Source organism: Pogona vitticeps, chromosome 2 (assembly GCF_051106095.1).
Source record: "Pogona vitticeps strain Pit_001003342236 chromosome 2, PviZW2.1, whole genome shotgun sequence".
Taxonomy (NCBI): domain Eukaryota; kingdom Metazoa; phylum Chordata; class Lepidosauria; order Squamata; family Agamidae; genus Pogona; species Pogona vitticeps.
In genome coordinates, this window is record NC_135784.1 from 177,234,675 (window position 1) to 177,260,366 (window position 25,692).

General features: G+C 43.9%; 1 protein-coding gene and 1 long non-coding RNA gene across 2 annotated transcripts in view; one reads left to right on the forward strand and one right to left on the reverse strand.

Annotated features, from left to right (window-relative positions):
• FAM120C (family with sequence similarity 120 member C) overlaps positions 1 to 17,031 on the reverse strand; it is a 28,577-nt gene extending 11,546 nt beyond the window's left edge. The window contains exons 1-9 of the mRNA XM_020793077.3: positions 16,229 to 17,031; positions 8,670 to 8,916; positions 7,299 to 7,381; positions 6,106 to 6,234; positions 5,299 to 5,401; positions 3,300 to 3,385; positions 1,696 to 2,015; positions 806 to 1,097; positions 518 to 689 (exon numbers count right to left, since the gene is read on the reverse strand). Coding sequence (XP_020648736.3) covers positions 518 to 689; positions 806 to 1,097; positions 1,696 to 2,015; positions 3,300 to 3,385; positions 5,299 to 5,401; positions 6,106 to 6,234; positions 7,299 to 7,381; positions 8,670 to 8,916; positions 16,229 to 16,831 — 2,035 coding nt within the window. The 5' untranslated portion in view covers positions 16,832 to 17,031. The remainder of the gene's footprint in view (positions 1 to 517; positions 690 to 805; positions 1,098 to 1,695; positions 2,016 to 3,299; positions 3,386 to 5,298; positions 5,402 to 6,105; positions 6,235 to 7,298; positions 7,382 to 8,669; positions 8,917 to 16,228) is intronic.
• A 138-nt stretch (positions 17,032 to 17,169) lies between these two features.
• Positions 17,170 to 19,950, forward strand: LOC140704717 (uncharacterized). Its single transcript, XR_012084083.2, has 2 exons — positions 17,170 to 17,599; positions 18,172 to 19,950. It is a non-coding gene; the product is annotated as an uncharacterized LOC140704717 (long non-coding RNA).
• The last annotated feature ends 5,742 nt before the right edge of the window (positions 19,951 to 25,692 follow it).

Genomic DNA, 25,692 nt, shown 5'->3' on the forward strand with positions numbered 1-25,692 from the left:
AGAATGTATTGATTATTTGTTAATGAAGGGAAGGGCGACCTCACAAAAGTTGCAACATTTGTTGTTACTGTAAAAAAAAAAAAAAGGAAACTGCCACAAAGCTTCCTGGGTGCTGTAGTCTTGTTATCCTTTCTAGAAAGGGCACCTCCTGAAGGAGGACTCTCAGGAAGCACCAACGGCAGTTTCCTCTTTTTGGGGGCGGAGTACATGAATCAAGGCCCAAGACAGCCATGCAGCCTCGGAGACAGGCCCTGATCGAGGTGAGCAAAATGTAGGCCTGCACATGCGTGTGGGACAAAACGCTCAGAATTGTGCCTCGGGAATTCCTGGACCGTCCTGGGAGTGGGCAGTCCGAAAAGGAAAAAAAAAGTGAATGGCACACCCCTTGCCACTGCTGCCAAGCTGTAACCAAGCAACTGCCCAAGTGACCTCTGGGAAGCCTGCCCTCCATTTTGAAGAATGACAGGAATGGCAGTTAATAAGCAAGCACTTGCTGGAGACTTAAGAAACCACTCACTTTCCACAGGGACCCGCTTACGCACAGCCAGCCGTTCCATCCGCCGCTGAGTCTCGGCCACACTGAAGAGGACACCGTAGACGTATTGCCGGGCAGCCCGAAAAAGGACAGCAGCTGGGGGCAGTTCTGTGTTACATTCATCTTCAATGCAGATAGGAATTTTTATTTCACCCTGTAATGTTGAAAAATTAGGGTCCTAAATGCTGTTTGTCTCTCCTCTTGCCATTTTCCACTGGCCCTTCAATTCCTGCCATAAGCCAGTTAAAGGCCCATTTCCCCCCCTCTCACCTTGGTAAGGACATGATAGATGAAAGGGTACATAAGTCCCCGGCGATGCCTGTGTTCGGCCACACGAAGCACTTCGGGGGCCACTGGTGGAAGAGGTGGCGTGGTGATGTCCATGTGGTTGCGGGTTGCCATGGAGAGCAGCGAAGGGATGTGGTTCTCGGCAGATCCACTCAGGTTCCTCTCTGGGTTGCCGGTACTCCCAGGCGCCTGCCCCCAGCCTTGGTTCATCATTTTTTCGCCCCCTGGGTCCTCCCAGCCAGACTTGCGAGGAGGTACGGTTTCTGACACATGGCTAAGGCAAGGAGATGAAAGGCAAATGCTAACCTGTTTCATTTCTCAGGACAAGGTGTAAAGCAGGGTTGGGAAGCACAGAGACTGTGGGTTGCTCAAGGTGCCCCCCAACTCCTGTTTCTACTGACCCCAGATCAACTCTCAAATCACCTGACTGCCAGGGAAATAAAATACGGTCAAAGAGTGGAAATAACTTTTCTGGAAACCCCCAGCAGTGATTTTTTCCGCTAAAATGTGGCACAGGACCTTGCTTTATTGAAAGGGCACCTGAAGTGAATTTTCAATCACTTTCTGTTTTGAAAAACATGTAGCATACGTAATAGGCAAGTCTGCGGCCAGCAGTGGATCAGCTACAGCTGTTCACCCCCCCCGCTGTCAACCCAGGATGCTTTCACTTCCACTTACCTACCTCTCTGCCTCAAAGAGGGATCAGAACCTAGGAATCCTGGCTCTTCTCCCTCCTTGATGCTACACGCTAGGCATCTCTCCTTCCCCAGAGTGGGGGTTAGCAGATCCAAGACTTGGCTGCTCCTCCACCACCACTGTCATCCCAGCGTTCATCTTGCCCATTCCAGAACCTGAGAGAAGACCCCACTCACTTGATGCCGGTTCCATTGTGTTCTTCTCCATCCGATGAGGAAGAGGGTGAAGAGCCAGGCCCGGATGATGGAGAAGGTTTGGAACTGAGATGGTGGTTGGCAAACTTGGCAGCACAATTATCGTAAGATGCCGGCCAGTTGTTGTAGTGTCCCCCTTTCAAGGCAGGGTCTTCATGAAAAGGAGCAGCCGCATCCGTCAGGCCATGCGGAGAGAAGAAAAAATTGGACCCAGGACCGGGAAGATATGACGAGGAAGTGGCAACACCACCGTGGGGGGCAGGCGGCTGGTACTGCATCTTTGGCCCCATCGGGGGTGGAAACTGGAGACAGAAGCAGAGAGAAGCGTAAAATGGGTTGATGGACCTTAGCCAGGTGTCAGGAGGGGACCACAGCACAGTAGCAGAACATCTGCTTTACACGTAGAAGGCCCCAATTTCATTCCCTGGCACCCCCAGATAAAAACAGACTCAGAGAGAAAGTGATTGAAAAGATCTCTAAGACCGTGAAGAGGTGCAGCCAGTCAAAATGTAACAACACTGGGTTAGTGGAGAGCAGCAGTCAGATGAGTATATTACAGTATAGAAAGGCTTTTTAATAGAAAATGGGATTTGCAGCACAGAATCTTCTCCCACTGGAGGTCCTGTCACTCAGATTCTATACAAGAATTTCAAACACATACAGAAGTATAATATAGTTTTTGCATCTCAACTCAAAGCAAAATCGAGCTCTCAGAAAGTCACATGTGCTCAGGGATCTATCAGAGCAGACTTACTATTTGCACAATTTCTCATGCCTGCTACAGAAACAAACTTTGGCCTTCCTAATTGATTGACAGGCCAAATGAGATAGGGTGGTCTCCAACTAGACCAGTGTTTCCCAACCTGGGGGTCGCAATCTCGAAGAAGGGTCACAACGTGTTTTCTGGTGGTGTGTGTCCATGTGTCGCCTTATCTGTAGACCCTGTTAAACAATTTCTCCCTTGACCTTTTGGAGCCAGATATTAAAGTCAGCATGTATGTGTACATATGAGAAACAGGCCCATTGAGAAAGGAGAAAGAAGCCTCTGCTTTCAGAGATGGCTTTGCCCCATTAAAATGCCTTTTTAGGCAAACGTGGCAGGTGGGGACATACGTAGGTCACTTGGCCATTATAAAAGAAGACCATGACTCAAAAAAGGTTGGAAACCATGGAACTAGACTGGACCACTTCAGATGGACTGCAGATGGGACAGAACATGCCACACCTTCCACTGCATTTTTGTGTTTATATGCCATAAACTAATGGGAAAAGTTCTCCGAATGTGCTAGCTTGTTATATGGATAGTAGGGGAGGAGGAAAACTGCAAAATGTGACTCCCCGCCCCATCACACACTTGCTATCTGAAGTGGCACAATCCAGCATTTTACCACTTCAGTCAGCAGAACCTACAGAGGAGTTCCATGTTACAAACCCAGACTGGGTTTGTAACAAGCAACACAGTCCCTCAACTCGCCCTGATGAGCAATGAGGAGATACTGTCAGCCGCACATTACATCATGAACACAGCAGTGGTAGAAACATCAAAGCAAATTCAACATCTGCCTAAGGCAAGTCTGGAAACTTACCATGGCCTTCCCAGAAGGGAGCGGCACTACTGGATTGCGATTCACAGGTGCTGACCCTCCAAAGTGGTTGGGTCCAAAAGCTGAGACTGAAACACAGAATTGTCATCTCATTACACGCAAGAAATTTGTTGCCCCCGCGTGCCCTTGCCTGGAACCTTAGCGGACCGAGGAGGGGTGCCCGCCAGTGCACAAGCTGGTTCAGCCAAGATGGGGGTATATGTGTGTGTGTGTGTGTGTGTGTGTGTGTGTGTGTGCGCGCGCGCATGCATGTGTAAGCGAATGTGGATACATTTATCCTATGTTTGTGGTCTGAAGCCAAATAATTTCTCTAGGATTTTCAGCCTTTGGAACTGATGGACAACCCTTCATACAGTAAGCCTTGTTCATGGTAACATATTTTGGATGAATGTTAACGAGTCACTACTTCAGGTCTGGCCGTGCTCTTTGACTATTACGTTTTTGCACCCGTGCTTTTGAACGTTTCACCTGCTGACTGTTTTAAGTGTCGCCTACTCAGTGTTTTAAAGAGTTTGTTTGTAAACCACTTTGACACATGATTTTTAGTACTGCAAGTGGCACAGAAACTAAGTATATAAATAAATAAATGACACGTAGAGAAACCCCAGCACAATGCAGAGGACATGCTAAGGTGCATTCTTTAACTTCCAGAAACAATATTCTTAAAGAAGATGCATTCTTTAACTCCCAGGAAAGAAAATTCTTTTACATATATTTAAGGTAAATTAAATTGCATTAAATTTAATTGCATTTTGATTATATGTTTTTATGTTTATTGTCATTGTTGTGAACCACCCATTGGCCAGATAGGCAGTATAAAAATTAAATTAATAAATAATAACATAAACTGTAAGGCCCAATAAAACTAGGAGGTGCCTCACATGAACAAAGACTGATTATGAAGGGTTGCTCATAAACACTTATTTCCTAAGAAACAAACAAACAAAAAACACCACAATTCCATCATCATCACAAAAAAATACAGAGGAACATCTGGAGAACCTTGGGGGTTCTGTGAAGCACAACTTGGGACAACATCTTCCAACTGTCTACTCAAGTCTCCCAGGAGACAGTGTTGGAAGAAGGACAGGAAAAAAAAACTCTCTCTCTTCCAGCCCTAAACATTGGAGGAATTAAGAGCAAAAGGACTAGTTTTTTAAAAAGCAAGCTTCCAGAAAAGCACAGAAAAGTTGCTTTCAGGACTACAGTTCCCAGTATCCTCCAGGCACCAGCAATTAGGAAAGGTATAGTCCAGGAAAGGAAAGTTCCCAAGCTCTGGTTCTGAGCCACTCCAGTCTAAGAATAAAAAACTTTGGGGAATAAAGACGACATGTTGGTTTCCCTGGTCAGGATAAGGGTAAAGAGTGGATAAGATTCCACTGCTGGTCAATTTTCAATAACCTAATTCTTTCGATTGCTGGGCTTATTGCAAAAGATGCAGGATCAGGGGATCTCTGCCTGACCCAGCAAACCACTTACGTTCTTAATCAAGAATGAATGTTCAACATCAGCCCAGGTATGTTTTGTCTGTTCTGAAATCCAAAGCACACACTTCTGCTCTGTGCATTTTAAGCACACCTCAGTGGAAGGTGAAGATGGATGGTTAAAAACAGTATACTATGAGGGCAGAATGAAGGCTATAGGAATGGCCCAAATATATACAGTACGTATATAGATATATACCTGGCCAGGAAAGGTGCTCTAGTATCTTTAATAGAACATGATATGGAAAAGTCCAACAGGTGGAGCTTCTGGCACTGGAGAAGCCACCACACAGTTTTTCCAGCCACAGATCTATTAAAATGGCATCAAAGCCCTCTCTGGGTCTGGAGGTGACAACTCTAGAGACAAGCAGTTCAGACTTGACCTCTCCCAGCAGAGGGCGCTGTAGGGTATCAGGCAAGGCCTCACCTTCTTGGACAGCGGGAGAAAACACGGTTGAGAGAGAGGTGAAGTTGACCAGCGTCGCCAGGATACTCACGAACATACGGGGACTGGCCCACTGGTGCAGGGGGTGCCTTCGTGGCCACTGAGTAATACTCTACAGCCTTCTTGAAACGTTCAATTTTATCTTCGGTCCTGGACTGGGAAAGAACCAGGGTAAAAAGGAAGAAAGTGACGTGTCTCGAAAAGAGCACAACCAACCAGGGGAATATATAGCATTCAATGAGGAACTACACCTACAAGCAGATAGCCAAATGGCCAACTCAGCCACCTAATAGGCAACAGTCTCATAATCTTATGGGATTTTCAGGTATTACTGTAGGGCCCCCATATCCATGGGGGATTGGTTCCAAACACCCTCCATGGATACTGAAGAATGGGGATTATAGAGAATGCTATTATAATAGCAAATGCTATACATAGCATGGTTTCTGGCTCACTCTAGCGGCCAGTTCTAGTAACTTTATCATTATGTACTGTATATTTCCAGGAATGTTTCTTTTAATATTTTTTTATTTTCAGACCATGGATAAATGAATCAGCAGATACTGATCCCGTGGATATGAGAGTCTTACTGTATAGGATAAAAAGCAGAGGCTGCAGTGAACCAGAAGCTAGTCCACATGTGCAGACATTGAAAATTCACAAAAAGAAAGTTGAACTTTTGTCTGACAAGTGCTCCATTGTTATTCCTGCAGATCCCTCTACCCTTCTCTATGTGGCCTGTGACTCCCTCTACCCAGGTTTTAAGTGAATGGGCCTGGTACCAGCATAACCCAGCCTCTCAAGACACCTGAAAACTTACAAACACACACACACAGAGGCACCAAAGACTTCATCCTACCTGGGAGTGCTTGAAGACATCTCTCCCTATCATGTCCAGGTTGGAGGGGTTCTTGATGGAGCTGACATACTCAGACACAGCCTTGATGACCACATCGCAGGGTGGCAGGACCAGCTGGTGGGCACGCACCTGAAGCCAGCATAACATTAACTTAACCAAAATTTCAGACAGATTCAAAATGCAGCAAAGCACCTTCTCCATACTGTATGCTGCCATTCAGTGCCATTATCAGAGAGCTATCATGAAGAGGGAAGGGGCAATGCCCCCGGCATCAATAGAAGGCTTGCTGCCACTGAAATTCATCCTCTCTGCAAACTCCTCTTTGCTTTAGGTTTGCAACTGGGTGGGTGAGAGGGATGGAGGATAACGTTTATTTCTCAGGGTCAGACTGGGGCCTTAGACTTCCAGGTATTAATCCTATTTCCAACTCTGAGGTGCTCTAGCAGGGGCCCACCCACAACATGCATTTCTCAGTAGTTAGAGAACTGTAGGTCTATAACAGCGGTAGGGAACTTGAGGCTCTCCAGACACTGCTGGATTGCAACTCCTTCTGGCTCCACCCAGCACAGTCAATAGTATGTCATGATTGAAAACTGTCTTCCAGCAGTATTTGGAGGGTCACATGTCTCTCTAACCCCTTCTTGAGTAACCCCTTCCCGAGGTGAATCGCTGTTCATTTCTCTGCTTTGCCTCTACTTATAGCTATGTACATCTAATAGAAGTCCTTTGGGCATATAAAGCTGTAATGGTGGCACCCCCTCCGAACATACCCGTCACCCATTTCTAGACTTAACCAAACCCTAAAGGATCTCAACTCTAGTTCCTTTAGCCCTGTTTTCTAATTCCCAACCAAACTAAATTCTTCATGCATCTTCCTGGATCTGAGAAAAGAGGCCAAAGTCCCAATGCTGCTGTCCTCACCATCAGTTCTATAATGAGGATCCACTCCTTCCAGAGAACTGGTTGAAGAATTCAGGAGGAACAGCTCTCCTCACCTTCCAGAAACACGCTTCCCATTAGAACACCATCTCAAAGACTTTGGAGCACTGGTTCCCATCCCCCCCCACTTCATGTCCCCAAGACACCACTCAAACCAGTTCCTCTCCCAAATGGTGATCCCTCTGTAGCCCTTTCAGGACAGGATTTCCTGTCTTGCTGCCTTCCAGACAGGACAAGGGGGATATGAGCACTACCTTAAGTGAAGCCAGAGGGTGGTCTGGTCCAAGCAGGCTCCAGTGGAAGGCAGCCAGATCCTCGTCCGGAAGGATGTGGTTCCCTGAGAGTGAGGAGGGGCATGATACTAGAACAGTTGCCAACCAACAACAGTGGGATTCAAACCCCCTTCTAGGACTGACATTGAATACATTTCCACAGAGCCACCAAGGGTGCAGCTGCTATTCTGGGTAGAACCAATGACCAGGACAAGGTCCCAGTTTAAAATCACCTTGAAGAACTTCTCACAGTCAGAGCAGACATGAGTAGTCTAAATGGTCTGACTCAATCATGCCCTGATTGAGCCTGGAAAAGTTGTTTGTTTATTAATTACAACTTTCAGAATTCCTCAGCTTTATGATCACAGCTGTAGTCTAAAAAACTAAGCTCTGCTCTGATACAAGAGAAAGGCAACTTCTTCTGACCTTTCAACTTTTCATTACAAACTTCTTCAAGTCTCAGTACGCATTCTAACTTTCTCCCTTCTTCTAGTCCCCAGCTCTCATGATGTTATGCATATTTGGAATAGCATCACACACGGAGCAGGCTGTAAATGTGAAACTAATTCTCCATAGGAGATGCCATATAGGTGACAGGTAGGCACGATAGACATCAGAATACTGGACTAAAATCTTTTTCAAGAATCTCGTAAGATCAGTCATCCTCAGTCTTTTGGAAGTTCCCAGCACAAGCTTGCCTTTACCTGACATCGGGTGAAAACAGAAAGGACGTGCCCCTTCACACACACATTACTGTCAATAAAATGTTTAGCAACAACACTGTAGAAGAGACACATTGATCTCCATGACAAGTCAATTCACTTCATTTCCTTTTTGGGGGAAAAAAGGAGATGTTCCGACAATCATTGCCCACAGAATATCTCTAAAAACACTTAACATTTCATCAGTAATATTAAGTTTTTTTCAGTGGCAGAGATAACCTGAGAAGGCTATGCATCATTAGAGAAGAAAGGGAAATGGAATTAACCTTAATGTTCAGTAAGGCCTACAGCTCATTCTAACATCAAGGTCCAGAAAGTGATATGTGATAAGGTCATATTCACATGGGTTCTCTACTCTCCCTCCTGCTATTTATTTCAGCCTCTATACTACTGCACTGACAGAGGGTTGGAGTAGAGGATCCTTGGGATGCCTTCCAACTCAAATCCTCTCAACACCCTGGTCGTAGCCCTGTGAGACAAAAGCTGGGCTGAAAAAGAGAGTAGAAGAGTGTGTGTGTGTGTGTGTGCCTTGCGCATCATTTCTCAGTGAGCTTTATTTCTGAACAGGAAAGCAGGCCTAAACCTCTGCCCGCTTTTCCCACTAGCTTGTCGATGTGGGGTTCCTCCTTACCGAGCAAGGCAGCAAACACAGGGAAGCTGCTCAGCTTGAGGCCCAGCTGCTTGGCCACTTCTTGCATAAGGAATTGGTTGGTGGTAAGGTTCTTGCCATTCCAGCTCAGCTTGAGGGCATGGGAGCTGTAATACGAAGGTATGTTGCACAGGGCATACTCTGAGTCATGGGCAATCAGCCCGTGGAAACCGTTCTCCTGGAAGAAGGATACAACTTCCTGATGATGATCTTCCAGGCTCTGGAACACCTGAAAGGAAGGAGGGAGAGTAAGGCTGAGTGCAAAGACACACAATCAAGCTTTTGGCTTGAACTCACAACTGATGTCAAGAAGCCGTATGAGTAAACTTGCTTCTAAGTAATCCATTTACAGACATCACTTCCTGTTCCATGGAAGCTGTTCGCTATCCTTCAAAGGATGAAAGGTGTGGGCGCAGGAGTCTCTAAAATGCCCTTTGAACAAAACATCTAGAGACCATGTGTGAAGCATTTCAGTTATACGTTGCCTTGCAAACTCTCAAGTTAATGACAGTTCTGTGTTCAGTTTTAGTGGGCCAGTGTGCACATAATGTCTAGTTAGGATTTAGTGTTATGCACAGAACTCTCTTGTGAGCTAAATAAAATTTTATGTTCCACATCTTTCTTCCATTCCTCCCATAAGACTAAGAGGAAGTCTCCTGTGGAAAAGAATATGTCACTGTGAGACATCCTTAAAAAAATCAACACCTAAACGTTACACAGGTATAATTTATTTATTTAATAAATTTTTATACCTCCCACTTAGAGAAAATTCACTACTCTGGGCGATCACACACACCAAAACAGGAACAACAGACAAAAACCAAAAGCAAACCCATACAAACCTCCCACCCATTCAAATAAAAGGAAAACAAATTTTTAAAAGCCCAACAAATATCTAAGTAACTAAATAATTGAATAAATAATGGTGAAACCCTCTGTAATAAAATGAAGCCATGGGTCCAATCCAACGTTCGCTCTATATCATGCAGGCACATGTGGGCACGCAGTGTTGCATCAGGTGCACACAGCCAAGCCAGTGTTTTCACCCCTTTTGCTTCCAGTCACGGCCGGAAATCTCGTCCACAGGAAGTGAAGCCTCTGCACAGCACTCCGGAAAATTAGAGGGAATGTTGGTCCAAACTGCTATTTGAGGGGAAGAATGTCCCTAGGGGCTTCTTCAAACTGTGCCGTTTATACCACAGTAATTTCTCGAAAGTCTGGAGGGAGGGGGCCTGATGTATCTCTGGTGCAGACCGTTCAAAAGTGAACAGGGGTGGGGACCACCACCGAGAAGGCCTGCTTCCTAGTAGAAGCCTTCCTTGCTTCTCTTGGAACCCTTGGCTCTCTAAATGTTTTGGCCTGCAACTCCCAGAAACCCTTGCATGCAAATGACTGTGCCAGATGGCTGACAAAAGTTGCAGTCAAAAATGTATGGAGGAACCAAGAGTTCCCCATCTCTCCCCTAAAGCTCACAGACCCTGTCGCTAAACAGTGTGAAATGAGCCTCCTCAGCTTGGTTCCAGAAGTCAGCTCAATCCTTCAAGTAACGTTCCTTAGCCCTGCTCTGCCTCTCTCACACGCGACCCCATTTCTCCCCCCCCCCCGGCATGTGACGTTCCATCCTGACCAGAACCAAAGGAGCTGGAAACTATTGCTATGGGTACTGTATGTGGAAGAGGAATGCCTCGCAAAGGGGGACAAAGTCTCACACACCATAATCTTGCTTCCAAGTGAAGGGAATGGCTGAATGTTGCCACTGCTAACTCGTGCCCTGATCTGCACAATGAAGCTGCCTAATGGTAGGGCCCGACCTGCCCAATGTACAGCATTGGAAAGAAAATAGTTGCAAGGGTTAGGGACACAGACAACTAGATTATGCAAATAAAGGAAAATCAGACAAACTGAATTCCTGTTATAATGGACCCAAAGCACAGATTTAACTTCAGAATCTGAAATTTCTTTGGAAGGAAAAACAACTTTTATGGGATTTAAGACTCAGGGTAAAGCCAGAATCATCCTCTGATTTGGGATTTATTTTTATCTTCCTGCTTTGAAGAGTAGAACCTTATGTCATATCACACTGTGCTTTTGAAGGCGCCAACACCCCCCAGTTTCAGCTAAATAATATGGGGCCTGCTGTTCAAGAAACACAAGCCAAAAACGTGAGGTGTGCAGAATCAGTGTGATTCTTTGGAACATGCTGACAGCACAGAAAACTATACGAGACTACTGTAGTGGCTGAACTGGCCACAACAGAACGTATTTGGGATAAAGTGCCACCTACTTTCCCTAGTCAGTTTATTATCAGTGTAATCCAGAAGATAAATCCATTTATGTCCCACTGATTTCAGATTAAGAAACTGAAGCAGCTCTCAGTGAAATCAACAGGGCTTTAGAAGTCCTCCACTTTCACACGGCTCTTGACAAAATCCATCACTAGAGACTTGTGAGCAAACTCTGAGGATCCTCGAGTTTATATTTCTCCATTGTGAAAACTAGTAAGTGCTGTCAAGTTGATTCCGACTCATAGCAAGTCTCCTAGGGTTTTCTAGGTATAAAGTACTCATACGTGGTTTGCCAGACCCTTCTTTTTGATGGTGCTCTGGCAGCATGCCCAAAGATACACAAGTGACTGGCCAAGTAATTCTAGCAGCCACACGCACGCTGGGTGATCTCAGCCAGCCCCAGAAAGTACAGCAGGAGGTACAATAAAGGACTGAACTCCTGGTCCCTGGCTCCACAGCCAGAAGCTTCAATTCATGAGCCACAGCAGTGTTGTTCTTTAGTCAGTTTCCTCCTGTGGTTTGGAAATGAGTTAACAAACAAGAAAAACAGACAGTGGAATAAATAAGCTTTTCAAAATGGAGGCAAGTAAATATTGTGATCCCCTATGAATGGGGGGGGCAGTGCTTTTTGATTTGTTTATGGAAGATCTGGAGTTACAGGCAACCAGTTCAGTTTGCCGATGATACCAAATTATTTCGGATGGCTAAAACAAACACACATTCCAAAGAGATTCAGAAGGATTCCTCCAACCTAGGAAACTGATATTAAAAGTGGAAATGAGATCCAGTGAGTTGAATCCTACTGATATTTGTGTAAGATTTGCGTAATTTGCTGCAGCTAATAGACAAGGTGCCGGGGCACATTTTCAATATGCAGCTGAATATGTGTTCAGGCATGTGGTTGAGACATACCTTGGCACCTCATCAATTGGGTGTAATTAGCCACAGCAAGTTGTGCAAACTTTACACAAACAAAATGAGGGCTCGGGCCAATATGTCAAGTGATTCGCAGTGACAAAAGAAATAAGCACAGAAATCCAACTTTACATATACACTGATGAGATCTGAATTGGCAATGACCGATCAAGAATGATATTGAGGCAAATTCAAGAATTGGCATAATCCACAAAATAAAAAAAAATGGCTAATAGTATGCCTTTATTGTGCCCAAGACACATGAATGCTTATTAGGATCAGGTAAATGTTGATCTTGGTCTTACAAGCAACGCTCAGTGCTTCCCCTTCATCCCTCCTTCTTGGAACACCTTCTGGCCCTATCCAGGTGATGCCTTGTCCTTTCACAAAATGGCAGTACAGTACGTAGCTCCTGGCACCCTTCACTTCCTAACAATTCCCTGTGGGCAAATTCCCTATGACCAGGCTTCATTTTCTGAGGCTTCAGCATCATTCCAGGTTTCAAAGACTCAGGTTTACATCAGTCTGGACCAACGACACTTTTATGTCCACTTCAGGGATGCTAGCAAATCTTAGTTTGGAGAGTGTCTAACCCATACTCGCATGTCAGGCATGGCTAACCCTCCCTTGTTTTTTCTGGGCTGGTTGGTGCAAGTTCACTGTTTACTCTGTCTCCCTTTCCCTCCTGTCCCTCTCTTTTTCCCCATATGGTATTTCTGTCAGTTTGAAGGAGTGCTTCCTACTCTTGCCCCCCTCCTTCTTAGGTATTCACCGGACACGCCACTGGGATGGTAAGATTCCACTGGAATTTAAAGCCTAGGTACTGCGGCCTCTCCATGCCCCACTCAGGCCTCTGCTTCACTTTCAGTGCTCTTTGGGTCAGCAGGGGCCTGGCAACTCATTGAAACCTCTATGCCAGGGGTCTCAAACATGCGGCCCGGGGGGCCATCTGCGGCCTGACAGATGATAGTTTGCGGCCCCCGCCTTGCCTGCTGCCCCTGATGCGCCCACGCATCCTCTGCTGTCAAGAGTCAAAAAAATCCTCGCCTCGCTCACCGGCTCTCTCCCAAGACAGCGCCTCTTGCACCCTCCATCCGGAACTGCAGCCTGCCAGCTAGCCCGCCTGTCTGCCGGCTAGCAGGCTGTACTTCCGGATGGAGGGTGCAAGAGCCAGGCTAAGGAAACTCTGGGCGGCTTCTTCAGGCTCTTGCTCCGCTTGGCGGAAAATCTGATGGGGCCCAGTCTCACCCAGATTCTGCCTCTAGCGGCCCCCAGATAAATTGAGTTTGAGACCCCTGCTCTATGCCCTTTTCATCTCCTTGCACTGGCAGATGGTGCTGAGAGCAGCTGGGGCTTAACCTGGTGGCAGGTCCCCTCGCCTAACTGTCCCTATACAAATTTATGATGCCACTACGTGTGGAATACTATAGGCTGTTTTGATCACCACAGTTGAAAAAAGACAGCAAATTCTGGAAAAGGTGTTGGAAAAGGCAACCGAAATAATCAAGGAACTGCAACAATTTCATTATGAGAAAGGGTTAAAAAGTCTGAGATTTGTTTAGAGAAAAGGCAAGCAAAGGGAGATGTGACAGGTGTGTATAAAATTATGCACAATGAGAGAAACCAGGCAGGAAGGTTTTCAGTCCTCTCTCATAATACACCTGGACTTTGGCCTACTGAATGTGACCTGTAGGAGATACGGGTCTGCTTAAAAGAAAGTACTTCATCACACAGCACAGAGTTAAATCGTGGAATTCATTACCAAAAGGTGTACCAATGGCCATCAAATTCATGGCTTTAAAAGGAGACTGGATAATTCAACAAGGACAGGACGACCCATTGCCACACAGTTTCTTTGGGCTGCTTCTTCTGTATCAGAAGCAATATGCTTGGCATATGAATTGCTGGGAAGCACAAGCAAGCATATCCTACGTCACCTATGTCCTGGTTGTGGACTTCTAACAGGCGACTGGCTGACAGGCAACTGTGGCAAAAGAATGGTGATCTAATCGGGCCTTTGGTTTGATGCAACAGGATAATGGTTCTATGTGCAAAATATTTTATAACTGATTTATCAAAGAAGGATAGAAAGGCACTGAGAAAAAAACACAAGAGTTGTTTATTTAATAATTAAGGGTGTTATTTGAAGCTCATCTTTTTTCAAATCGGTTGCTCTTAGTGCTTATTCAACTTTAGCTATCTCCACGCTTTTGCTTGCCAATCTATTTTTGCCATTAGGAAGCTACATGTCATTATTTGAGAAAAATCAGCTGAAATATAGCATTCTTTACCTGTAAACTAAGCATACTGAGGTTCTACACAGTAGATAGGGAACTTGTTCACTTCAGTACCAAAGGCCATGGCTAAAATTCATATCTGTCACATATTAAGGACATGTTTTGTACTGTGTTTTAATGACCAGGCTGCTGGATATCATGACATACTACAACTATTCTGGAGCATGGATGTTCTCACAATGCTTCATTCAAATATGAAAAACCTGTTGATTTGTGCTTTGAAGAACCTAATGACATGAACCTAGAAAACAAGAAATTTACTATGAAAGAACTTTGGCCTTCTCTTTACATCCAGAGGGGGATGTGAGAGTGAGTAAGGAAGAGAAACTCAAATCATCAGGATTCTAACCAAATATTGTATTTTGCATTATACAGCTGCCCAATATTAGTGCATATGCATAAAATTCAGATCCAGCCAGTAAGATGTTCCTCTACCTTTTGTCATAATACTGAAGCCACCAGAACTTAAGTGCTGCCTTTCACACAGAAAGGAAGACCACTGAGAAAGACTAAAAGGGAATTTCTGGGATCAGATTATAGTAAAGTACTTCTGTCACGCCATTTCCGGACTCTAAAGTGTATAAAGTCCATTAATTCAAAACTTACAACAGCCCTGCGTAGTCTATTCCTGTTTTGCAAAGCCTCTGAACCTCCTGAAGATCAATGGAAATTATACGGTATTTCAGAGGCAATTAAGTAACTTATCTTGGTCATGTGGAGATATTAATTCCATTTGTCATATCCAAACACAGTATTAAGCACTGAACAACACCATGCACTGGATGATGCATCAGTTTCTCTCCCCTCCACTTCACTTAATGCATCTCTATTACACCTCACACTGAAGAGATAGTGGGAGAAGAGAATGAGGAACAGGAGCTATCTTCCTCAGCTGATAAACTCTTGCTATCTGCCTCGAATGAACAGCTAACACTCATTTTCCAGGGGGTGCAAAGATTCAAATGTACTGAGCTGAACTGGAAGCAGAATAGTAACCTTACAGCAAGCCTTTCCAAACCAGATGTATTCTAAGTGAATTAGGCTACAGCCCCATCACTGCCAGCCAAGAGTGAGACTTTGGGGAAGGGTAACTTAAACACTGCTGTGAGAGCAAGAGACTCTGGGTTCCAATATTTGTGACATTTTTATATATGAAAAGCAAGCTAAAATCATTTATCCACATGTTGCTTTAAAAAATGACACAATTTTATTAGTTTTTTTTATCAGAAAGAAGTATTGCTTATTACACAAATGCTTACATAGAGAACATCTGCCATGTTTAAGTGAGGAGGGTTCATGCATAATTTTTTTTAGCTGAATGTACGTTCAATGCCAGCCAGCATTTGTTGAGGATAATGAGAGATGTAATCCAATACATATGGAAGGTGTGAGATTGGTGGAGGCTGATAGACTGTGTTGTAAACAGAAAACCTACTATAGGAAGACACAGTAAAGTGGCTTGTAGTAAGTGGTATTTCCACCTGACCAAGGAGGCTTCATCAACAGGCAAAAAGTTTATTGCTTCCAATTGTCAGTAAACAGCACATTATAAAACCATGTATCTTGGAGGGTAGTACAGAATTTCAAAAGCAAACACAGTTCGCAACTATAGGCTGTAAACTCAGAAGAGAAGCAGCCCCAGGGCACAGTGAAAGAAGCAGCTTTTGTCCCTTACCTGCACCTGAATGTACCTGTTGTATCTAACCAGTAACACTGGAAACTGAAAATTAACTTTAAAGATATATAATGTGAAATACAAGCTAAGCAGAAACAGAGGCCAACAACATATGCGAGCAAGATGCCTTAAGCGTAAGAGATGATGTCAGGGAGAATCAAAGAATTCTTAGATTGGTGATGCTCTCAAAGGCTATGGTTGTACAAATACAACAGAAAATTCACAAGAAATATAATCAGTACAGTACGCCCAGTGGCATGGCTTGAGAGGAAAGAGATGACAAGAAAAACAATCAACATGAAGGCAGTCAAAAGCAGGACTCTACAGGAGGTAGTGGGATGTATTCAGGATGGCCATATGGACCCTTACCTTGACCCGGAACCGAATCATGGCCAGGCGGATGCAGTGGCCCAAGCAGGCAGGAGGAAGAAACCAGGCTCGGGGTGGTGGGGTACCTTTGTTGCCCACATGCCCAGCTATTAGCTGAGCTGTCTGTCTCTCAGCTTGGGCCTTCCTGCCCCACTCGGGCAGCCTCTCCTTTCCGAGCCCTCCATTGAAGATGACAGCTAACTCCAGCCCACCTTGATAAAGGCAAGCCTGAGAAAGGGCAGCCAGGTACCCCACCATCGCATTCCACTGGCCCCCACACACCCAATCAGTCTGGTAGCCGCCATACAGGCGCTGCAAAGCAGAATCAGCATCCACCAGGAGCCGAGCTGGGCAGGGTGGTGCAGGTGCCAGCCCCGGGGCATGCTGAGAGTGCGGGTATGCGCTGGCACCGACCATCGGCGCCAGCCCTGGCGCTGCCCCAGCTGGGTGGGAGTAGGCAGCTGCCGGGTGGAAGGTGGCACAATAGGCAGGGCCCCCGCCTCCACGGCCCCCTACGGTCCGGGCCAGCTTCAACAGGTCTACAGGCACCACGGCCCCTGGGCAGCGCTTTTCCACGAACTCCTGGAAACCTTGCACCCCCATGGCTATGCACGGTGGAGAGATGCAAGGCCCACTGCCGCTGGGACGCACAGGGAAGCCGAAGGGGCTGGCACCCGGAGACGAGCACCTGATCCGGTCAAAGCTAGCCCTGCTTCTGGGGCTTCACTTCTCACAGCTCTCACTTCTTGGGAATGGATGCAGCCGCCATGTTGTAGCTTTCTTCTTCCCCCCTCCTTCTCTCCTCCTCCTTTCCCTCCAGCTGGAACTGTAGCCTGTCGGGAGCAGTAGTTTTAGTTCTGCCTGACCGCTATTAATAAGCGGACCGTCGGCGGGAAAGAGACTACAACTCCCGGCAGGGCAACCCAAGCCGCCATGTTGTCAGGATGTCTGCCGCGCTTTCCTGGAGCGGCACAGTGTTGTGGGACTTGTAGTCCAAGTTGAAAATCACAGAGCCAAAAGAAAAACACACCAGAACGAAAGACAATTTAGGACTACAACTTCCGATGACACCAGCGGTTCGCCATTTTTTTTGTTGGTACCGACATTTTTCGGCCTCACGGGAGGTGAGGAAGCTGGAAGTTTTAGTGCGAAGATAGAAGCACTACGAGTGCCACCAAGCCCGGTTCGGTCATGGTCAGGCCTTGGTGAGGTATTTTCCTTCCGTTGCCATGTGTCGTTGACGTACAAGTTCATGGGAGTATAGCGGGTGTGTTTTCCTGTCACGGAGCACCAGCAGCAGCAGGGTAGAACTACCATAACGTGAGAACGGCCATCTGAGACACGGAAGATGGTGGTAGTGGGGGACGCCTGGTAAGTGATTAGCTGGAAGGACGAAGGCGCCATATTGTCACGTCTCTGCGGCCCGCTCTGTACGCCGGGAGATGTAGTCCCAGGTCCGGGAGAGAGTCAGAGCTACGGTTCCTCATGGCCTCTACTCATGAGGGGTTTCATTGGGGACGCCATGTTGAGCGGGGGGAGGGCGGCGGGCAACAGCCCCGTCTCTATTTCCACATTCCCTATTTGCAGAGCGCACAGTCTGGTGGTGTCTCCGAGGGGAGCTGGACGCTTCAGCTCAGACCTCCTTCGCCCGCCTCGGGGTCTGGCCGGTTGACGGGCACCGTTGGAGTGGAGTTGGTTGACGAGGCGACATCCTTAAACCGGATACGTTTTTATTTCGAGGCCCAAGCCGTTGTGTTAAAACGCCCCAAGAATTTTTCTGGGGTTTTGCTGCAAAAGATGCTCCCTACCGAGCCCGCTTCGGCTGTATTCTTCTTGGGTCAGAAATAAATTCTCTAAAGTTCAGTGTCGTTTATTTCAAGGGATTTGCACCTTGAACCTGTTGTGGCAATTGATAAATCGGCCCTTATTTTTTCTTTTTTAAGCCAGTGCCACAACTAGGAGGACGCACCTCAATGGAAACACTACCGTTCCCCAGGGCGGCGCTGCAGGTACAGTATTTCACCGACAGCATTGAAGTCCCCCGCAAAGAAAGGCACCACCATGTTGATGCTCCTTTTTGGGAGTAAATCAAATCGTTAGAAACCCAGGCCAAAGAAAACAAATGGATCTCAGACTGTATCAGTAACTATTTAAATGTTATGTGTCGGCAAGTTGCTCCCAATCTGTGACAAGTCTAATAGGGTTTGCCAGGTGTAGGAAATACTTATATAGTGGTTTATTCCTGACATTGCCCCCCTTCCGGTGAATTTTCATGGGCAAATGTTCTATCTGTCCCACTTGAATCTCTATGTGTAGCCTGCATAATTAACTTGTAAACCGCCCAAAGAATGTTTCATGTGCTATGGGGCGGTATAAGCAGCATGCTTTTTTGTTTTATAAATATTGGGGCAAAACCGTGATATAACAGTAGTTCAGTAAACTGTGCAAAAAAGATGAAACAACATGAATCTTACATGATGGCCCCCCATTCCATAGGACTACTGGCCCATCCAGAAGCGTTCAAGATATTTTGGCCTAAAATTTCCACTGTGCCAACTGCTGTCTGTGTTGGGTGGGGGTTATGGGGAGTTGTAGCCCAAAGCATTTAGAAGACTAAAGGCTTCCAGATCCAGTCTAGTGATTATCTGCAGCTCAACAAAATTTCATATTGCAGTCTTTATATAGGTTTGTTGGACTTACTTAGCTTTGAATGTGAAACTTTCATACAGCATCTCCAGGACCCTAAATCTGGGATAGTTTTTCCCATAATTCTGAGAGCTTGTCTAAGGAGGGGAGGCAATTTAAATCTGCTGGTTTTAATAATTTTCCATATCAGCCCCCCAGAATGCCCTCTTTTTTTGCCCTAGTTACCACAGCAGCAACTATGATTGGGAGTGGTGGGTTTTTTTTCCTATTGCTCAAAGGAAAATCTACACTGGATTTTTCCCCACATTTTATGGAGAGACACAGCTCACATTATCCACGAGACCACCTCCCGTTGACATTTGCAGTCTTGGAGATTTCTGAAGGTTTTGTTGACTATGGAGTCAACTATGTTGGATGTATAACAGAACTGGCCACAACCACCTACCATGATGAATTTCAGTTTTTAAGATAACACCTTAAAATATTACTTTAACGTACATAGAGATATGATTCTGTGTAATAGTGCTATCCTTTGAAGTCTTGAGTCCTTTGAGAATGGAATACTTCAGTGATTAGGTTTGCCCACCCAAAGCCATCTGCGTATGAGTAATCAAAGGCCTTTCTGTGTATGCCCTCCTTCCCACTTTCTGCCCTGAGGCCGATGACAGCCCATGGTACAAATAAGGCATTCTCTTCAACAGTAATACATGGCACTGTTTGGGTATCTTTTTGATATCAGATGATACCTGGGCTTCTTATTTACCCCAAACTTACAGGAATGCTTAGTTCTTATCTTAATCAGGAGTTTTATATTTCTACTACTCTTTTTCTGTATATATGTGTACTTTTAAAAATACAAAAACCCTGCTGGATTACTTCAGCATTCCATTTACAGAGTGGACAAAAATACTGCAATATATTGCTTTGATACTGGATTTTCATGTAAATTGGATTTTTAATGTAAAATTACAAACATTAAAATGAAGTAAACTTCAGTTGGGACTAGATGATAACATACTATTTTTACTTTCTTTTATGTACATGGAGAAACTAAAAATAAACTAATTGATAGAGTTGTCTGGGCTACTGTTTGTTCATTTTCACTTTTAATGCTTATTTCTTTCTCCCTCTTTTAATTCCCACTTACAGCTGGGTTGCTGGATAGGAAAGGATGTATGTTTATATATATGTTTGTGCATGAGAGAACCAAACATCCTTGAGGTGACTGGGCTGTGAATTCTCTTGAGAAAAGACTAAGGGCTGGCACAGGTACCATCTACAGTACTACCATTTCCCTGAAAATAAGACCTAATCTGAAAATAAACCCTAGTATGATTTTTCAGGATGCTCGTAATAGAAGCCTTACCCCCAAAATAAGCCCTAGTTAAGTGAAACCCTGCGCTCCACCATTGTGCAGCAACTGGAACAAGATGACATGACTGTATTTGAATAAATGTAGATTGTTGTACATTAAAAAAAATCCCCTGAAAATAAGCCCTAATGCATTTTTGGAGCAAAAATTAATATAAAACCTTGTCTTATTTTCGGGAAAATATGGTACTAGTCTGCACTACCCAACACTTTTAACTCTTAAGATCATGTGGTCCTTGGAAATAAGTTTCTCTATCCCTTAGATCAGGGGTCCTAACTCCCGGTCTGCGGCCTGCTGCCAGTCCGTGGCCTTCGCAGGACTGGGCCGCGGAGACAGATCTCCCACCCCCGCACACACTCCCCCCACTCATGCCCACATGGACGCACGGGCCGCCCACCTGCACAAATGGGTGCACCACTCACCCACACTTGCATGCCCCATTCACCCACAAGCACGCCATGTCCTCCTGCACATGCGTGTGAGCACGCCACGCCCACCTGCCCATGTGTGCAAGTGCGCCCCACCTGTGAGTGTGCCATGCCCATCTGTGCATGCACGCGAGTGCACCACACCCACCCTGGGTGTGCCCTGCTCACCCGTGAGCTGGGATGCCCTGCCCCCTGTGCACAGACTCCGCCAGTCTGCGGTTCGGAAAAGGTTGGGGACCACTGTCTTAGATGTCTGGTTAATATCAGAAGACTGTCACACACATAGATACGCATGTCCTTCCAATCAACCAACTGGAGAGAAAGTAAAGAAGTGAGAGCACAAGGCATATCACCTACTTGGTAAGCTGCTAGGCTGCCTATCTGCATCAGCTCCAAAAATTCAGTTAATGGCTCAGTTTAGTAAATTGTAAGTAGAATAGGCTTACTTAATCAGTGGAATTTATAGAAGATTTGATTCACCAAACCCTATTGATGCAGTTGCACTCTATTACACTAAGAAACAGGATTTGAGCCAGTAGTTCTTTTTCAAATCACAACTGAAACAGGCAGCCATGGAGTTGCCTAATCAGTGACCTGTTTTGCTCAGGTTGTAATCCTGTATTTAATACAAGTTTTTCATGGCCTGTATGCTTTTAGTAATACGATGCTGAATAAATTTACAAAGTTGGGTATCTTAATTTTGACTATAGGGAAGAATTTGTTATATACACATTTTTCTCAATGCATAAAGCATTCTAGTAAAACAATATTTACATAGCACATTTCCTATGTTTTTTTCCTCCACAGCAACTAGTAAAATCCAGACAATAGTTCAATGGTGGGGTTTTCTTCCAACACAGCCTTTATTTTCCTTCATAACAGTTAAAAAAATATTCGTTAATGGTTGTGTACAAATGAAGTTAACTCACAGCTTGCAAAAATAATAATTAAAAAAACATGGAAAAACTGCTGATAAAAGACATTCATTTTCTACTATAAAGTTCAGGGCTATGATTTTTCAGGAACTGACTAGGCCCCCTCATCCCTGCTACAATGAACTGGTCACTGGAATCCTCTGTGCAGCCATATAAGTCTCATCCTTAATGTTCAACAGTATGTGTGTAAAAATAAGTTCTAAGAGGCTACATTAATGTACAGTACACATACATAAAAACTATTTCTGTAAATGAGAAGTACCCCAATCCAAGGAGACGATTTATTCACAGCATAAATCTTAACTGACCATGCTGTTGAATTAGACTTGCATGCTCCTCGGTAGTTTTTAGTGAAAACATACACCAAAATCCTCTCTCCAGATAAAATGCCATAGTTTGAACTGAAAGGATTTTGCTTATTTACCTGTTTTGACTGGAGCATAACAAATTTTCAAATGTGCTTCCAAAATAACTGCTAGAATTTATAATTAAGGGGAGGGGGGTGTCTCTGGCTTGAATTAACAAAAATATCACACCACACACAACATCCTCCTGGGATGCTTTTTAAAAAGGTGGTTCATAATCCTGCAAATTAAATCCATAGCTCTGGAGGAGGACAAGGAAAACTTCATGTAAAAGTATATCTGTTTATCTCCTGTGGTATAACTTGTCTGTATGTTGCCCCTGATCCCACCTGAAATGTTCTCCTTCTTTCTTCCAGTTACATGTAAACCGTTCCCCCTTCTGCATCTGGCATGCCTTCTGTTAGACAGATATGAGAAAAGGAACAACTTGATATACCAGCTCTGTTAAAATGCTAGCCAGGTAACCACCAGGTCTCTGTGAGGGATCAAGCGAAATATATAACAAGTAACACATATAGGGACTTTCACAAGACTTTCCTGCATTTCAGTGACCGTCAATGAAGACTACTTCACACATAATATTTTTCCTACATATAGGTAATTTCACTGTAGGATGGGGAAAAACCCACAGTGGGCATCATCTTGTGTGAAGTATAAGGCAGCAAGTATACAAACGCTTGCAGGCATTCATGCTTGCTTTGACTTGCAGCCAAGCAATTGTTCATGCCATATTTCACATGATGGCATGCACAGTTTTTCTACATGGAGAAAGACTCACATAGAAAATGCAGCTTGTGAAGTAGCTGTTACATATAAGAAGGTACAGCCTGGTATATAACACATGCTTGGCCTTTTAAACATTTTGCTGCATTGGAAACCAGCTCGCCACCACTGATTAAGATGAGAAAATAAAAATGCATTTTTTGTTAATATATCAAGTGTCAGGATCATTGCTGGTCTGAGTTGGCTGGTTTTCATTTGCTTCAAAGGCTACATTTCTTTATGCTGCATGACAGTCAAAATGCATACTGTGTTAGGAGTCTAGCTCACTGAAGTTTTATTCTGATGTTCTACAAGAGCCGGGTAAATGTCACATTGTATAAATGATACATGTTGGTGACATGTAACACATGTAAAACTGTACATATATGAAGAGTTGGATTTGGTTCTGTGGGCCAGTTTTATTACTTTACTGCTGACAATTATCACACTTTCTTTTGGATATGGCATGGAATATGAACCATCAGAAACATTTACTGAGAAAAACAGTTTTTTAAAAAGGGGGGAAAACAAAGTATGTGTGTAATGATCCCCTAAAGAGTTATGCCTTTCTACCTTCTACTTGCTATCCCAGGTCATTTTTAGAGGTGGGCAAGACATTTCAAAAGAGATATTAAATCTGACTTATTCAGTCATTAATTGAGATTTGAAACAGTATACCTTCAAAGACTGAATCTGCAAAAATTACACAACTTTTACCAGAATGTGGCTGGGCTTTTGAATTTTAAGGAACCATGCTGTCCTCACAAAAGTAATTTGAAAGATCTGCCTTCGACAATACTTTGCAAAGGGCCTGTGCCAGTATAACATTCCCAGTTCTTTACACTTGATTAAGATATCAAATCATGGGTTGCATACACCATAACGCTAGCATACGTACACAGGTCAGGGCTTATGTCTGGACAAACCTGGTTTGGAAGAAAGCCTAACACACATATGGTTAGGTAGAGATCATATGTTTGCTGTAAATGATGATAAATGACAAGTTTTTAGCATTAACCATGGTTAAGACTAGTGTCACCTAAGATGTAAATAAGGACAATACCAGCAGAGTGTGAGAAAAATTCAGACATGAGAAAATGATACTCTAAAATCCTGCTCCTGGACTCTTGACCATAGTTATGAGTCTGGGGGCACTATATGGGTCCTGTCCTCAGCAGTCTGTCAAAAATAATTCAGTGCCAATCCAAAGTAGAATTTCTTCCTAAAGAAAGAAAGCTTATCAAGCCCATTTCCCCCCCATATACATCAGGTTCACTGCTGAATGAAAGACTAATGAGGGAGGGGGGAGTCACACACTTTGCTAAACTGTTGCAACCAGTTGCAACATACTCTAAAAACAATGCATGGATTTGTTCTTTTCATCCATCTGTCACATTAAGTTAAAGTCAAGGTGATGAAGAAACCTCTAAAGTCTTCCTTGTGAAAGTTAAACATCCTTCTTAAAATAGTAAACAGAGTTTGAGCTGATCTTGTGAAATACCAAGGTGCAAAACGGCAGGAAGGGAGAGGCATGTGTGTCCAAACACTATTTTAAACAGATTATAAGAACCATATAGGTACAATAGAACGGGTTGTTTACATCTGAGCCTGAATTTAAACAGCAGTAACAAATGAGGTAGATAAGAAAATAAAACTTAAATGTAACAGGGAAAAACAACTTATCTGAAATACAACTGAAAAATCTATGCAGTTATTAAAATGATACATTCCATTCAATCTGTACACATGTAGCCTCAAGCTTCACAGCAGAAAAGTGCCTTAAAATTTAAACACCATTCCCCACACCAAATTCACAGTTCGATTCTTTGTTGCCAAGATTCACATTTGAAAGAAGAAGTGAACACCAGGAGGATAAGAAAACTGAACTCCCATGAAACACTGAGATCCAAACAATTAAAAAAGTATCAAATGCTTTTTCATCTCTTGTCAAATGTACTGTACATGGGAGTGTCCTGCTCTTTTATAGAGACTATGTCACACACATCTCCACATCAGATGTTGCCTCTCTGACATCTAATCCCAGCCTCTCATGAATCCCCCAGATACTGAAACAAGTGCTGTTGAAGATGCCGACTATTTGTTAAGTAGCCCTAGGTATTAAAAACACAAGGTGCCTCAAAACCACCAGTTTCACAGAAGGCAAACAAACTACATGAAGATTATCTAAAAGGGAGTTCCAATTGTCAGGTGTAAAGCAATGGTCCTTTGAGAATTCTAACCAAATTAGAGTAGAACAGATGGCTCAGCACAGGTGCTGCAGAACAGACATAAGTCTTATATTGTGGGCCCTCCATTACCCATGTATAAGATGTAGGTTTTTGCTTTTGGAAAATCCATATTGTACTACTTGCTAAAAAAAGAACAAAAAAAAAACAACAACCTAGGTGCAGACCTTTCATAACAACAGTGATGCAGTTCAAGCTTTGCTTACACCTTTAAGATCAACCATTTACTGAATGCAATGCTGAAAGGGAGGCATGTATATGTTTTCTATGATAAGTTAGTCTGGAGGGATGTGTGCCCTATTCTGTGCCTGATGTGAACAGATCTTTAAATAAATTTTACATTGCTCTTATAGCATAAATGGTATGTAAAAGAAAAGCCAAGACTCCACTCTTTATGAAATATACATAGGATTCAACATCTTTATGCACCGCCCAACTTGTACATTAAGGTAAAGTGACCAAGATGAGGGCAGTGTTGCTATATTCTATTTTGTTAAGATTTAAATGTTTTTTTTACATTGAATGAAATCAAATCTGATCCCATATTCATGGGATTCTTTTATATATATATATATATATATATATATATATATATATATATATATATATATATATATATATATATATATATATATATATATATATATATATATATATATATATATATATATATATATATAAATCTGGTATATGTTGTGATTCTCAACTGT